The following is a 17842-nucleotide window of genomic DNA, read 5'->3' on the forward strand; positions in this document are numbered from 1 at the left end:
TTCTTTATAAAAGTTAAGAGTCAACCACGCCTACCTAAAACGGCTCGTTCTAACACGCCCCCACATGTCTACGTCACTGTGTGGGAAGATTTGCATAACACCGCCCAAAGGAGCACGCAAAGAAAGGCGGCGTAACTTTTTTTCACTTTAACTTTAACGGCGTAACTTTAAGTTTTCATATTTAAAGAATTTGCCACTGACGATTCAAACGCGTGCATAACACCGCCCAAAGGTTCACGCAAAGAAAGGCGGCGTAACTTTTATTCTCGCTGTAGTATTGTTGCCGCCACTGCCATGTCGTGGAGACGCTGTGTGTTTCGTTGTGAAAGTGGAACTACTTTGTTTGGTCTTCCAAAAGTGGACACAACTAGAAATCAGTGGTTAAGTTGTATTTACAACACTGTTCCAGAACACTTCAAACCAAGTATAAGTCATTATGTCCCCACTGGATGCAACAAATGCCTCATAATGGGTTTTAATGTTTTTGTCTCATCGCTCTCAGAAAGGCGGGGCATAGAGGAGAAACAATAATGTACAGTATGTGGAAAATAATGTGTTTTTTTAACCTTAAACCACATAAAAACATTTCATTACACCAAAAACACAAAATAATGTTCTTTTTTTAGCAACGTCATATGACCCCTTTAATATTTAAGAAATGTATTTCAACTAAATGAGTGTATGATATTATCACTCCTGTGCATCCTTGAAATACCTTGCAGTTCTTCCACCAGTACTTCCTCTTGAGTTTGGCGGCGTTGGTCTCAAACTGGGAAGCACCGGCCTGCAGGGCATCGGCACGATCATCCAGTTCAGACAGCTTCTGGTCTCGTTCCAGGACCTTATCAACGTTCACTCTCATGATGTCCACCACCTAGATTAATGTGAAGATTCCTGTTAGAGGATTCTTAGAAAAACTGTGGAAAAGTGATGCTAAGGGCTGGAAAAGTAATCAAGGTCAAGGAATCTTGCCATGTGTGTAAACAAACAGCTGTGTGAACACCGCTGCAGGTTTATTAATCAGTTTCACGATGTGAGACTTTTGGCAGCATGGCTGGAGACGACTTAAAACCAGACAAGCAGCAGGAACATGTCATTTAGTGGTCAGCACTGAGAGAAACAGTGTCATAACCTGTAACAACATGTTTCCAGCAACATTTGCCTGTTCACAATGAAAGCAAAAATGCAGAAAATACACAGATACACAGAAAAATCATAGCAAATCTGACCATATTTGATATAAAGTAGAACAGAGTAGGATTTAGGACCAAAGAGATTTCACAGAACTACATAGCAAAATGTGACAAATGACAAATGTTTTGTTCCTAGTAAAAAAATAAAATAAAAATTAGGCCTGAAAACAAAACACACATACATTCTTTGAGGCAAGATTTGTCCAACTAGGTCAAGGCTAGACTAGATATTTTCTAGATACTAGATATTTAAGGCTAAATATTTTCTCTGGATTATCCAACATTTGGGAAACCAGTCTGTGTCAGAGCTATTAAACATCTACAATCTGTGATTGTATTTGTGACTGTTAGTTGTTAGCTTAAATTGAATGAATAAATAAATAAATATTCACAAGTTTGGGGTCAGTAAGATTTTTAAAAAATAAATTGATCGACAATGCAACTTATAATGTTACAAAATATTTATATTACAAACAAATGCTGTTCTTTTGAATTTTCTGTTCATAAACAAAATTTCAACCAAAATATGAAGCAGCAGAACGGTTTTCAATATTGATATTAAGCAGGACTCAACACTAAGGATTTTTTCTACTTGCCCGGTCAGGCCAGTGGTTCAAATTTTTACTTGCCCTGCCTACATTTTCACTGGCCCTGCCACAAAAAAATTAAATAGTTGCTGTTATCATTGTTTTTGATCCAAGTTATCTTGTATTCTAATAAATACGCTTAAATGACACCAATATAGGGCTGGGTATCATTCAAAGATTTTGACTCTACTTCGATACCGGTTCCTGAACGATACTTTTTTCGATACCAATTTTATGAAATCAATTTTAAGACCGATCGGTGTATTATAGTACTATGAGAGCTAAAGAGAGCAGACTGCTCCGTGCGCTTTCGAATCGCTCTCGCGGATGTCAAACAATGATCAATCTGCACCGCACCTCTTCTAGTCGAATACACCGGCTAGTGCTGCAGGCTTAAGGCCAAAGTATACTTCGGCCGTCCACGTAATTTTCGTCATCAGGAGGGCTCGCGGACAGCCGCGTACAACAGCGCATGCGCGAGGTGAAAGTTGAGACAGAGCGCAAGTCAATCGAAATTTGGTACCGAGCGACGAGACGCTTTTCGATACTCGATGGTATCGAGGCAATTCGGTCGGTGCCTAAAAAGTGTTGAACTCGATACCCAGCGTTACACCAATATTTAGAAACAAATTCAATTTTACGATGCTCGAATTTAAATTTCGATGTCACAACAAAAACTACTAGCCTAACAAATATAAAGTTCAAACATTATTAAAGACAAGTGAACAGTCAGTAAATAAGAACAAACAAATAAATTACAAGCAATAACATCGCTGAATATATAGAACAAAGATACAAATGAAATGATGCTTTAGGTTATGTTTGTAAGTGTTCAAGTACAGAAACGGAATAATCACATGTAAAATAACATTGCATATTCTTCACTCAGTGTTGCACCTTGATTTTTCACAGCCATTTGAAATGAGTGGTAACCACTGCATTTTAATCACGTATAGATCCAAAAAAACAAAGGTTAAATTAGACCGTTTTTGCTTCAAATTTTGAAATTATACAATGTTCTGACTTAAACTTTGTGAAATTATGCTACATAAAACATCTGCACAAAACAAAAACAGCAGATGGGCTGAATGAGACGCACTTTCACTCTCTGCCAGCAGGTAGCGCTTATGGAACAGCAGCAATACATTGTTTCCTTGGCTGGTTACTGCTGCAAACATAGCAGCTCTGCTCTTATAGCCTAAACCCTACTGTAATATAACTGAGGCAAAATGAAAAGAAAATACCATCTAACCTTTTCTAAAGATAGTAAGTTCCCCCCAGAAACGCATTCATAAAATTCATTATTTAGGATTTTCTTCCTATATTTCGCGCATTGTGAACAGTGATCTTGCTCTGCCTATTTTCTCCTCTTTGCATTCATCTTCAGTGTCGCTGGCCTCTGTTAACAGCCGTTTACAGACTAAATATAATGTAATATTTCCACACAAATAACATTTTGGAAAATGATTGCAGTGCAGTTTGTGAAAGCACAAAATAGAGATGGTCTGAAATAAAACAAAAAAAATGTCCGGTCGACTGATGCATCTGTACTCCACTGTATAAATTAAATATACAGTAGATTAATCATTGATAAAGCTACAAAGTTACTCGCCAAGAGGGGCAGTTTGTGAAAGCACAAAATAGAGATGGTCTGAAATAAAACAAAAAAAAATGTCCGGTCGACTGATGCATCTGTACTCCACTGTATAAATTAAATATACAGTAGATTAATCATTGATAAAGCTACAAAGTTACTCGCCAAGAGGAGTATTTTGACATACTTTTGTATGTATTTGTCCGTTCAAGCGAAAGGAAGGCGTGGAAAGAAACTCAACTCGGGGCTCGGTGTCAGAGTACTGAATGGAGTTGTCTTTAGCGTCTTGCTTGAATGCTTTCAAATCGTACAAATTTTTAAATTAGCAAGGCCTAAAAACATGTGCAAATGATAAACTTCTGTGACGGCGCAGCAGTGGCCTGATCAGGCCAGTGACAGATCCATCAACTGTCCCGAGCGTCTTTTAAGCTTGCCCCGGGCACATCGGGCAGTCCTTATTGTCGAGCACTGTTAAGAAATGTTTCTTGAGCAGCAAATCAACATATTAGAATGATTTCTGAAGGATCATGTGACACTGAAGACTGGAGTAATGATGCTCAAAATTCAGCTTTGCATCACAGCAATAAATTACATTTTTAAATATATTCAAATAGAAAAAGTTTATTTAAAATTGCAATAATATTTCACAATTTTTTTTTTTTTTTGCAGCCTCATTGAGCATAAAAGAGCTTTTTTAAACATTAAAGAAAACATTTGAACAGTAGTGTATATATATGCTAATGTTCTCCTAAAAGTTGACAAAAATACCTTCTGCATTTAAAATTTTCTTTCTGGAAAACAAACCATGAACATTGATAATTCATCTTGTCTGCAGTGCATTTTTCTATTTTTGTTTTCTCATTAGAATGAGAACATAACTCCCCCTTAAAACCACTCATCAACAATCTATACTAAGAAAGATTAAAAATAAAATAGAATAAGGAAACTGATAACTGATAAAGTTTTGCATGTCCACGACACACATTAAAATACACTTCAACAGTATGACTGTGTTTGAAGAGTCAATATATAAACTCTTGACTTCATGAGAATCAATCTGTTTTCCTACTGGGATAAACAGAATTGAATGCATTATTTGAGACTAAATGTGTGGTTACACTTCGATCTACTCAAAATGGAGTAAAAGGTATGTTTTGAGTTTATTATCTATTAATGTTTTACTCTTTATCAAATATAGAAGCCCTAGAGAATGACATAATATCCTGTTGCTTATATTCGATCTGAACAATCCTTACGTCTTCAGCAGATGTTTTAAGTAATGGAAAGCACAAAAAAAATCCCCTGTTGTACTGTAATAATAGAATTGCATAACAAAGTCAATGGCAACGGCACACAAACATCTCAGCCTCCTCATATATGCTCTAGTGCTCCACAAACCCTGTTGCAGGGTGATGTAGCGCCGCCCCTTTAAGAGAGATCAGTGTGGAAGGGGAGCCAGCGTGTGCAGATCCATGTTTCGCTTGCATAACCATAATGACGGGGCGTTACATAACCGACCGGCAGCCTATGAGCTTGCGCCAGACTAAAAGAAGACGTCTGACGGGAGAGGTCAATGGGCATAAAGTGCGCAGAGACCTGCATAAGTCCTGGTGTAAAATTCCTTGAACAGAAATCATGTGGTGAGCTGCAGAAGAGATGTGTAAAAACTGCTGACGGATTATGCCGCTCACTTTAGGGAGGAGTCACACAGAAAGAAAGAGAGATAGAGAGAGAGAGAGAGTGAAAGAGAAAGTAGCACCTTTTATAACATATGCAATTTAAATGCCATAGAATTTACCTTAAATCAAATGTTGAAATGTAATATATGTATGTATACATATATACACAAACACTACCAGTTTGGGTTGGTAGGATTTTACTTTTATGTTTTTGAAAGAAGTCTCTTGTGCTCACCAAGGCTGCATTTATTTGATTAAATTGTTTCCTTGGCTGGTTACTGCTGCAAACATAGCAGCTCTGCTCTTATAGCCTAAACCCTACTGTAATATAACTGAGGCAAAATGAAAAGAAAATACCATCTAACCTTTTCTAAAGATAGTAAGTTCCCCCCAGAAACGCATTCATAAAATTCATTATTTAGGATTTTCTTCCTATATTTCGCGCATTGTGAACAGTGATCTTGCTCTGCCTATTTTCTCCTCTTTGCATTCATCTTCAGTGTCGCTGGCCTCTGTTAACAGCCGTTTACAGACTAAATATAATGTAATATTTCCACACAAATAACATTTTGGAAAATGATTGCAGTGCAGTTTGTGAAAGCACAAAATAGAGATGGTCTGAAATAAAACAAAAAAAATGTCCGGTCGACTGATGCATCTGTACTCCACTGTATAAATTAAATATACAGTAGATTAATCATTGATAAAGCTACAAAGTTACTCGCCAAGAGGAGTATTTTGACATACTTTTGTATGTATTTGTCCGTTCAAGCGAAAGGAAGGCGTGGAAAGAAACTCAACTCGGGGCTCGGTGTCAGAGTACTGAATGGAGTTGTCTTTAGCGTCTTGCTTGAATGCTTTCAAATCGTAAAATTTTTTAAATTAGCAAGGCCTAAAAACATGTGCAAATGATAAACTTCTGTGACGGCGCAGCAGTGGCCTGATCAGGTCAGTGACAGATCCATCAACTGTCCCGAGCGTCTTTTACGCTTGCCCCGGGCACATCGGGCAGTCCTTATTGTCGAGCACTGTTAAGAAATGTTTCTTGAGCAGCAAATCAACATATTAGAATGATTTCTGAAGGATCATGTGACACTGAAGACTGGAGTAATGATGCTCAAAATTCAGCTTTGCATCACAGCAATAAATTACATTTTTAAATATATTCAAATAGAAAAAGTTTATTTAAAATTGCAATAATATTTCACAATTTTTTTTTTTTTTTGCAGCCTCATTGGGCATAAAAGAGCTTTTTTAAACATTAAAGAAAACATTTGAACAGTAGTGTATATATATGCTAATGTTCTCCTAAAAGTTGACAAAAATACCTTCTGCATTTAAAATTTTCTTTCTGGAAAACAAACCATGAACATTGATAATTCATCTTGTCTGCAGTGCATTTTTATGATTTCTGATCATGTGACACTGAAGACTGGAGTAATGATGCTCAAAATTCAGCTTTGCATCACAGCAATAAATTACATTTTTAAATATATTCAAATAGAAAAAGTTTATTTAAAATTGCAATAATATTTCACAATTTTTTTTTTTTTTTGCAGCCTCATTGAGCATAAAAGAGCTTTTTTAAACATTAAAGAAAACATTTGAACAGTAGTGTATATATATGCTAATGTTCTCCTAAAAGTTGACAAAAATACCTTCTGCATTTAAAATTTTCTTTCTGGAAAACAAACCATGAACATTGATAATTCATCTTGTCTGCAGTGCATTTTTCTATTTTTGTTTTCTCATTAGAATGAGAACATAACTCCCCCTTAAAACCACTCATCAACAATCTATACTAAGAAAGATTAAAATAGAATAAGGAAACTGATAACTGAAAGTTTTACATGTCCACGACACACATTAAAATACATTTCAACAGTATGACTGTGTTTGAAGAGTCAATATATAAACTCTTGACTTCATGAGAATCAATCTGTTTTCCTACTGGGATAACCAGAATTGAATGCATTATTTGAGACTAAATGTGTGGTTACACTTCGATCTACTCAAAATGGAGTAAAAGGTATGTTTTGAGTTTATTATCTATTAATGTTTTACTCTTTATCAAATATAGAAGCCCTAGAGAATGACATAATATCCTGTTGCTTATATTCGATCTGAACAATCCTTACGTCTTCAGCAGATGTTTTAAGTAATGGAAAGCACAAAAAAAATCCCCTGTTGTACTGTAATAATAGAATTGCATAACAAAGTCAATGGCAACGGCACACAAACATCTCAGCCTCCTCATATATGCTCTAGTGCTCCACAAACCCTGTTGCAGGGTGATGTAGCGCCGCCCCTTTAAGAGAGATCAGTGTGGAAGGGGAGCCAGCGTGTGCAGATCCATGTTTCGCTTGCATAACCATAATGACGGGGCGTTACATAACCGACCGGCAGCCTATGAGCTTGCGCCAGACTAAAAGAAGACGTCTGACGGGAGAGGTCAATGGGCATAAAGTGCGCAGAGACCTGCATAAGTCCTGGTGTAAAATTCCTTGAACAGAAATCATGTGGTGAGCTGCAGAAGAGATGTGTAAAAACTGCTGACGGATTATGCCGCTCACTTTAGGGAGGAGTCACACAGAAAGAAAGAGAGATAGAGAGAGAGAGAGAGTGAAAGAGAAAGTAGCACCTTTTATAACATATGCAATTTAAATGCCATAGAATTTACCTTAAATCAAATGTTGAAATGTAATATATGTATGTATACATATATACACAAACACTACCAGTTTGGGTTGGTAGGATTTTACTTTTATGTTTTTGAAAGAAGTCTCTTGTGCTCACCAAGGCTGCATTTATTTGATTAAGAGCATAAAAGAGCTTTTTTAAACATTAAAGAAAACATTTGAACAGTAGTGTATATATATGCTAATGTTCTCCTAAAAGTTGACAAAAATACCTTCTGCATTTAAAATTTTCTTTCTGGAAAACAAACCATGAACATTGATAATTCATCTTGTCTGCAGTGCATTTTTCTATTTTTGTTTTCTCATTAGAATGAGAACATAACTCCCCCTTAAAACCACTCATCAACAATCTATACTAAGAAAGATTAAAAATAAAATAGAATAAGGAAACTGATAACTGATAAAGTTTTGCATGTCCACGACACACATTAAAATACACTTCAACAGTATGACTGTGTTTGAAGAGTCAATATATAAACTCTTGACTTCATGAGAATCAATCTGTTTTCCTACTGGGATAAACAGAATTGAATGCATTATTTGAGACTAAATGTGTGGTTACACTTCGATCTACTCAAAATGGAGTAAAAGGTATGTTTTGAGTTTATTATCTATTAATGTTTTATTCTTTATCAAATATAGAAGCCCTAGAGAATGACATAATATCCTGTTGCTTATATTCGATCTGAACAATCCTTACGTCTTCAGCAGATGTTTTAAGTAATGGAAAGCACAAAAAAAATCCCCTGTTGTACTGTAATAATAGAATTGCATAACAAAGTCAATGGCAACGGCACACAAACATCTCAGCCTCCTCATATATGCTCTAGTGCTCCACAAACCCTGTTGCAGGGTGATGTAGCGCCGCCCCTTTAAGAGAGATCAGTGTGGAAGGGGAGCCAGCGTGTGCAGATCCATGTTTCGCTTGCATAACCATAATGACGGGGCGTTACATAACCGACCGGCAGCCTATGAGCTTGCGCCAGACTAAAAGAAGACGTCTGACGGGAGAGGTCAATGGGCATAAAGTGCGCAGAGACCTGCATAAGTCCTGGTGTAAAATTCCTTGAACAGAAATCATGTGGTGAGCTGCAGAAGAGATGTGTAAAAACTGCTGACGGATTATGCCGCTCACTTTAGGGAGGAGTCACACAGAAAGAAAGAGAGATAGAGAGAGAGAGAGAGTGAAAGAGAAAGTAGCACCTTTTATAACATGTAAATGGCATATAATTTACCTTAAATCAAATTTTGAAATGAGATACATGTATACAGGGCATAAAACTAACTTTTTGCCAGACCTGCCAATGGCTGGTGACTTAAGGAAATTTACCGGCCAGAAATATTTTTTACCAGCCATAGAAAAAAAAACCCGGCAGTTATGACACCAAAATTTTAGATTATAGTAAAAAAAAATCACAATCCTTGATTCCAGTTTCGATACCTGCTAAAACTACTAGCTTAACTAATATAAATTTAATAGTCTAAATTTTTAAAGACTAGTAAATAGTCAGTTGTAAAATAAGAGCAAATCAAATTACAAGCAATAGCACAAAATACCCTACTATACAATAAAGATACGAATTGTGCATTTCAGGCAGGTCTAACAGTGATTTTCAGGCAGCCTACAGAAATGTAATAAATTATGCTAATCAAATAACACTATAGTCTTTTTTATTGGAATTCTGTGTCTATCACTTTAACACCGTGTCTACACCGCAGCAGCTTGAAGTTGTCAACACTGGATGCGACAAAGCAGCCGTTGCGAAGTGCTTGGACTATTTCAGAAATGAAACAGGGAATCCGTTTACTTTCTTGGATTGCCCTGACACATCCTGTGTAGACAATACCACTGATTATAATGGATTCTATTGTCTTTTTGCAGTGTTTCCCCTAGGTTTACGGCTTTGTTTTTTTTTTCCGTTTTAATTTTTCTGGACTCCTTTTTAATGGTTAAATGAAATTTTATTAATAAAAAAGCATGTCTAATTAATTAAAATCATGAAACTTAAACAGTTTAACATCAATTTATTAAAAGTTGAACAAAAATTAGATGTTTGGGGCCCAATTTTTTTTTTCCAATCCCTCATTAGTGAAACGGCAGATGTTAATATCACCGGAAGCGTCACGAGCGTTTCAGTACGAGTACTACACAAAACCGCGCGTCTGCGCCATTCATTAACAACACAGAGACACGCAGAATTCATATTTAAATAGTCGTTTTGCGGCTTAATGTTTACAAATACTAGTGGGAGTGTGCTCACTTGTGTGGGCGGAACTCCACTGTGCGCGATACAGAGAGCGCGACAATGTAACATAGAGACAGAAATAACATGCCGTCGTGTAAATAAGATAAATAACATAAGGCTATTTGGTTTGTTTAATAAAAGAACAAGGTATAGACATGTTCTATAGAAAAGGTAACTTTAAATGACTTCTGTTGTGATCTGGCGCTATAGAGAAAATACAATTAAATAAAATTAACTTGACCTTCAAGGGGGGCAGGGGGTGCCCCTAATATAATGTCAGGGGAAACACTGGTCTTTTGACAAATTGCATCGCGCTAGGTTCGTGTCCGGTTTCTTTCTCAGCTGTTCATGTTCACTTAAGAACCAACTACTTTACTAGGATACTCACCGAGACGGGCATTTTTAAAAATAATATAGTGTGAATTTGTCTGTTCAAGCACAGGAAGGAAGCAGAGCTCAAGACGCGGCTTTCAGGCTGGGGCTTCAGATGTTTAAACTTTGTTCCCACACAGTGTGTGAGTAACGTGTGTCCTTTTGTGTGTTCTAGCTCTTGAATAGTTACATTGCAAAGGCTTAAACTTTTGTGATGAAGCAGCACTGACCTGTCAACTGTACGGAGAGTCGTTCACGTTTGTTCTCACAACATTGCACTGTTTGAATTTATAAAATGTTACCGGCCATCTGGCGACTGACACAGTTTCATTTACTCGCCAAAGCCTCAATTTTTTTTTATTTATTTTTTTTAACTTTTTTACATTTGGTGCTTAGCAAGTGTTAATTTTAGGCCCTGCACTACCAGTTTACGGTTGGTAGGATTTTAAAAATATTTTTTAAAATATTCTCTTATGCACACCAAGGCTGCATTTATTTGATCAAAAATACAGTAAAAACTGTAATATTGTTAAATAATTAAATATTGAAATAAATATTGTAAATAATTAAATATTATTACAATTTCAAATATCTGTTTTCTATTTGAATACATTTTAGCTGAATTTTCAGCATCATTACTCCAGTCTTCAGTGTCACCTGATCCTTCAGAAATCATTCTAATAACATACTGATTTGCTGGTCAAGAAACATTTATTATTATTATTGTCATTATCAATGTTGAAAACAGTTGTGCTTTTGGTATAGTAGTACAACACAAATTTCTGTAGTAATATAGTGTATATAAATTTATATTTATATACAAATATAGTACAATTAGAGGTTTGTTCTAATAAATAGTATGGTTTATTTGTCTTTGCCTGTAGAAAGAACTGTGCTTTGCTTCTTTCTTGGTTTGAACTGTATTATTATTATTTTATTATACCAAATTATCATCCTACTCGTTATGCAGTGGTGGGTAATTCTGCTCATTAGCCACTGTGCTGGCGTCGTCAAATGTCAATCTGAGATGTCTTACATGAAACAGTGTTGCTTAGACACAAAGATATGCGCGTGAAGAAAAATGTGACTAAATAGGCTGATGAACAGATGAAACAAAAGCTGTCCATGTGCATGTCTGGCTGTTTATTTGGATATGCAGTGGCAATCTGCTGCTCATTTCATGAAACACATTTATACAAGGAGCTCATATTTTCTTCATGTCAACTGTCTCAGCACATTTGCACAAATTTTGTCTTACATAACCATATAATGAATAAATAAATACATTTAAATAAGAAAAATAAAATGATTTTCTAGGAAAATTGGAAATTTAGCAGTAGACAAAACATATATCATTATAGCTTGTATTTAATGGTGTCACCCAAAAACAGAAGAGTACAGACTATGGTTGTGACGGTGAGGAAATTTTCCCACCGGTTAATCGACGTGTGACAACACCGGTAATACCGGTATCACCGTGGGGGCGGGGGCATTCCCTCGCTTTTAAATAGCTTGTAAAAGCGGCATGCGCATTTTATTTTCACTTTCAAATAGCGGCAATTCGGAGTAAAGGAATTGTTCGTTTTTAGTTCGTTTGAATTTTCCCACTTTTCCTCGCTTTCAAATAGCTTAAAAGTGACATTTTACTTTCACTTTCGAATTAGCGGCAATTCGGCATCAATTGCTTGAATACAACAATCAAATACAACGTCAAACTCACTTTAGCGTATACAGTGGGTACGGAAAGTATTCAGACCCCCTTAAATTTTTCACTCTTTGTTACATTGCAGCCATTTGCTAAAATCATTTAAGTTAATTTTTTTTCCTCATTAATGTACACACAGAACCCCATATTGACAGAAAAACACAGAATTGTTGACATTTTTGCAGATATATTAAAAAAGAAAAACTGAAATATAACATGGTCCTAAGTATTCAGACCCTCTGCTGTGACACTCATATATTTAACTCAGATGCTGTCCATTTCTTCTGATCATCCATGAGATGGTTCTACACCTTCATTTGAGTCAAGCTGTGTTTGATTATACTGATTGGACCTGATTAGGAAAGCCACACACCTGTCTATATAAGACTGGAAATAAGTAAACATGTATAATATATAACCAAATAAATAAGTAGAACGTTTATTAGCAAAACGAGTAAAAAAATCTGCAAACAATGTGGAACCAATTAAATAAGAAACGAATGTTAAAACAAACTTCCAAAATCAGATAAACGGCAAAAGTCAACAGGCTTTTCAAAATCCAAAATACTGCCAAACAGGCGCTTTTGCATCTCGTTTCGAAACTAAATCATCCGCCATCGTCTTGTCTGTCTCACCTCACTCTTCTTGTCAGTCAGCTCGACTCTCATTGGAGAAATGAAATCTGATCTGTGGCGCGACTGTAGTTCGGCACGCTGCATTGAGCAGCCGCGTTCAGTTTTTAATTGTAGTGTCTGTTCTTTAACTGAACTAAATGATTTTTATTACTATAAAAAAATCAAAACGACGGTGGGGGTCGGTGACGTGGTGGGCAAGTGACGTAACCGGTGTTGCGGCTTATCACCGGTATCACCGTCAATCGCGGCAAGCCTAGTACAGACTTGTATTGTTTACAGTGATAATATTGAAGTCATGCCTGCAATGGGAGGAGTCTAAAAGCTCATTTAAATATTCAATGAGAACATTAGTCATTGTACATCGTTACTGTCATGAGTTGTCCGGGGATTATGTAACTGTTCGCATCACACTGAGAGACAGAAATCAAGTCGACTGTTTATGGCCAACCATGAAGAACACTGGGAAACGGTGCCAGGTGTGTCCTCTTACCTCATCCACCTGTGCCTGTGTCTGCTGCAGTCTGCGGTTATTCCCAGACATCCCTGCAGAACCAGAGTCATCTGCACCTGGGGCGGACCTATGACACAGAAAGAGAAAACCATCTTACATTTCACATGTTATAGAAAATAAAGACAGAATTGTCAGGTTAGCTGGAAAAGTCAAGGAAAGCAAAAGAAAAATCGACTAGAGCAGCCAGTATTTATTTTTTAAGGCCTAGCAAAACATACTCTTTTCTTACTGCTAATGTGATTTGAGCTGTGTATTGTAAGTTGATTTAGTCAGAAAGCATCTGTTAAACACATAAATGTCCTGTTGTGTCATTCTAATAGAAATCTAGTGTGGCAAACAGCATGCGATATTCTACTGCCATCTAGTGGCATATTGACTACATAAATGCATTCTAAAAATTAAGATTTCAAAAGAGATGCCATATAACCACCATTTTTGATTTCCCAAACAACCTTTTGGTGAACAGTTCTTAAAATCTTTTTAATCTTAAGGCAAAAAGTATGTCTTATGAAATTTTTTCCAACTATATAGAATCTTTTGTGGAATGGAAATGTTCTATGGATGTTAAAGGTTATTCATAGAAGCCAATAAAGAAACTTTATTTTGTTATTTTATAGTGGAGTAATTACAGGATTGAATGAGCAGGGTGAGCTGCATAGAAGACATAAACAAACATGAAGTGCTTTTTTCAAACAAACACACCATAAAGAGAATTACAAAAGAGAAAGTATAGGTAAAACCACAAAGTGGTGTGAAAACACAAAGAAAAAAGAAGGTATAACATTCAACAAGCTGAAACTGTACACGTGACAACACACTTTGAACAAGTTCATAATCAAAACCGTCATACATTCATACAGCATAAACACATTTCCACTGACTTTGACTTGAGTCTGATTTACAGCAGCCCTACTACATACTTTTTTTTTTTTACACTATTTTCCTGTTGAACACTATAAAGCTGCTTTGACACAATCTGTATTGTATAAAGTGCTATTTAATGAAATGTGACTTGACCCTAAAAACTATTTGCACACTTAGGACTGTCTGAATGTCATTGCATTAGATATCAAAACCTCCTATCACAATATCTCACAATTAACTGAACCATTTTTGCACAATGAATTTTAATACGGTGTCAAATTCTATTTAGTTTATTTCAGAAGACATCAGTAAAAGAAAATCACATGTGAAAGTAGGGCTGGACAATAATTCAATATCAATATGTATTGCGATATAATTTTTTTCAATAATACTGATATGATTTTTAAACATTTCCGATATTTTGATATACATTACCAGTGTTTCCCATAACGTACATTTATTTATTTGTGGCGTTTGACTTCATTGAATAAACATGAGCACTGCACATTTCAAAATCACAACGCGGCGCGGGTGTTTTATATGAATGCATCTCTGAAGGGAAAGGACTGTCTTCAGAAAAGTTTCGATGACATTTTTATCTGATAAAGTAGCGTTCATGAGCGGAGCGGCTTTGATTACAGCTATTACCGGGAAACCGCTAGTTTCATCACTCTAAAAAGCACCTCCTGCTGGCAGAGAATGAATTTGCATTTTCAATAAGCCCGTCTCCAGCAACATTTCCAGTTTTTGTTGTTGTTCAATTTTAGTTTTCTGCAGAGACTCGGAGCACTTTTCATACGCTTTTTTCTGGCTGAAGCACATTTGTTTCAATCTATAAGAATAATCAGCCTACACTACCAGCCAAAAGTTTTTGAACAGTAAGATTTTTAATGTTTCTTTAAGAATTCTCTCTCTGAAATATTTTTACTATTTAAAATTGCTTTCTATTTGAATAGATTTTAAGATGTAATTTATTCCTGTGATCATAGCTAAATTTTCAGCATCATTACTCCAGTCTTCAGTGTCACATGATCCTTCAGAAATCATTCGAATGTGCTGATTTGCTGATTATCATTATCAATATTTAAAACAGTTGAGTACATTTTTTTTCAGGATTCAAAGATTTAATTTCAGATAGTGTTCATATCGATATCGGAATTATATTGTATCGACTGAAATTAAGAAATGTATCGTGATATAAATTTTGGCCATATCGTCCAGCCCTATATGTGAAAAGCCACGAGCCAGACTTCACTCCCGTCTAATGCTGCAGATGAAATTTAAACCTTGTTAGAATAAAGAGGGACGAGGGGAGACTGAAAGAGACAGTATGAGAGAACCATCAGGAGCAAAGACAAACACACACATTCCGCACACAGACGTGGAAGGTACCAATAAGCCTTCAGATCATGTGATCATGGCAGAAATCTCACTGCTGCTGAAATCCCCCAGCAGTACAACATAATACATGCTTTTGTAAATGAACATTACACAAAACCGACCTTAATTTATTAAGGGTATACAACGGACATTTCATCACGATCTGACACTTTTTTTTTTTTTTCTTCATGGGAACATATTTGGAGAAATTTAGCATTGCTCCCAATGGATCCTCTGCAGTGAATGGGTGCCGTCAGAATGAGAGTCCAAACAGCTGATAAAAACATCACAGTAATCTACAAGTAATCCACACTCCAGTCCATTAAATTTTAAATGTTTTGTGAAGCAAAAAGCTGCTTTTTTTTTTTTTTTTACCAAATCCATCAAGACATTTTAACTTTAAAATGTGTGTTCTAGCCTAAATGCTAGTCCGTAATTCATAATAACGCTTCCTCCAGCAAAAAAAGTCCATCCACTGTTGTTCCCTCACATAAAAATTCATCAAAATATTTGTTTAGAACTGTTTTTGCTTGTAAATGGTGCTTGATCTGTGCATATTTCTCTCCTGATTCAGACGGGACAAGTTTTACCCTGGAGAAAGCAGTATTATGGATAGAAGACTCGTTTCCTAACTACAGGCAATGGTTTGAAATTAAAAACATCTTATGCCGGGTTCAGACTACACAATATTTTTGTCGGTCACGATAGTCACCGTGTCAGATTACACGATTTTGACTCCTAAAATCTTGTCGTGGCGTGGACAAGAAACATGTCAGACTACACGTTGCTTCCCGACCATTCATCGCGTGCCGTCTTTAACGACGCGCATGATGTCATCGAGAAGGCGGAACTAGCGACTGACTTCCGAAAACAAGAGTGTAAACATTGCTGAAGCGCTTCCGCTATAGTTCGCCAGCATTTTTTTTTTCTTTGTTCTGTCATGGTAGTCCCTCGATGACACATCATACAGGCAGGAGTACTGTTGCCACAGCTCCACGAACCATTCCTCCATCTCATAATTCTTTCGTTTCGCCATCTTTGAAACCTGTGTATGAAAGAGCTTCTGTGCTGCTATTGGTCAATGTCACCAATGTGACAGAACTCGTCGTGGACGACGGAAAAAAAATTAAACATGCTAGTCTTTCTGTCGTGATGTCCTGAAGCATCGCAGACGCTGAATCGGTTGTCGTCCACTATGATACACTACACGTGCTGAAACGATGGAATCTTGCGTCCCGACGTCCATTGTCGTTTACGAATCCCCATGGCACCCAAATCGTGGCAAAATCGGGCTAAAATAGTGTAGTCTGAACTAGGGTTGTGTCGGTGAGGAAATTTTCCCACCGGTTAATCGGCGTGTGACAACACCGGTATCACCGCGGGGGCGGGGCATTCCCTCTTTTCCTCGCTTTCCTTTGCTTTTAAATAGCTTGTAAAAGCGGCGTGCCCATTTTACTTTCACTTTAAAATAGCGGCAATTCGGAGTAAAGCAATTGTTCGTTTTTAGTTCGTTTGAATTTTACCGGTATCACCGTCAACACCGTCTATCGCGGCAAGCCTAGTCTGAACCGGGCATTAATCACAGATTTTTTTTTTACAAACACAGCTTTTCACTTCACAATAGTGGTGGGCGGTATGACCAAAAATTAATATCACGGTATTTTTCAAAATTATACCGGTTTCACGGTATATGCCGGTATTTATTTTTTCCATGCATGACCGGGTGTAAACCACAATTTCTACTGATTGAGAGAGGAAATAGGCTACTGCAGTAGATTGACTTAAAATGCCCTATTTTACTGTCATGATGAGTGAATATTGTAGAAAAATTCCACTCTAAATAGTGACGAAATACGACCCATATATTCACTCTCATTTATAATCGCGACATCGTCTGATAAAATCAACATGCATGTACAGTAGATGCTGAGCGGCTATGCGGTGGTTTTGGCTATATTACTTTTTTGTCTCATGCAGCGCACTGCCTGCGTCTGAGTAAAAAAAAAATAATAATAATAAAATTGCATAATATTAATAGACAAACTATGCTCATATTTATAATTCCAAACAGTCAGTAAGCGACACGGTATTTATTTTTTCCATGCATGACCGGGTGTAAACCACAATTTCTACTGATTGAGAGAGGAAATAGGCTACTGCAGTAGATTGACTTAAAATGCCCTATTTTACTGTCATGATGAGTGACTATTGTAGAAAAACTCCACTCTATATAGTGATGAAACACGACCCCTTTGTACATGTTAACCAGGAGTCACTCTCATTTATAATCGCGACATCGTCTGATAAAATCAACATGCATGTACAGTAGATGCTGAGCGGCTATGCGGTGGTTTTGGCTATATTACTTTTTTGTCTC

General features: G+C 36.6%; 1 protein-coding gene across 1 annotated transcript in view; it reads right to left on the reverse strand.

Moving 5' to 3' along the window:
- Nucleotides 1-17842, reverse strand: part of LOC107751179 (vesicle-associated membrane protein 3-like) — a 23802-nt gene that overhangs the window by 1993 nt on the left and 3967 nt on the right. Inside the window, exons 2-3 of the mRNA XM_016566820.1 lie at nt 13201-13288; nt 716-874 (exon numbers count right to left, since the gene is read on the reverse strand). Of these exons, the coding sequence (XP_016422306.1) occupies nt 716-874; nt 13201-13288 (247 nt within the window). The remainder of the gene's footprint in view (nt 1-715; nt 875-13200; nt 13289-17842) is intronic.

Source organism: Sinocyclocheilus rhinocerous, unplaced genomic scaffold (genome assembly GCF_001515625.1).
Source record: "Sinocyclocheilus rhinocerous isolate Xijiao unplaced genomic scaffold, SAMN03320098_v1.1 scaffold362, whole genome shotgun sequence".
Lineage (NCBI taxonomy): Eukaryota > Metazoa > Chordata > Actinopteri > Cypriniformes > Cyprinidae > Sinocyclocheilus > Sinocyclocheilus rhinocerous.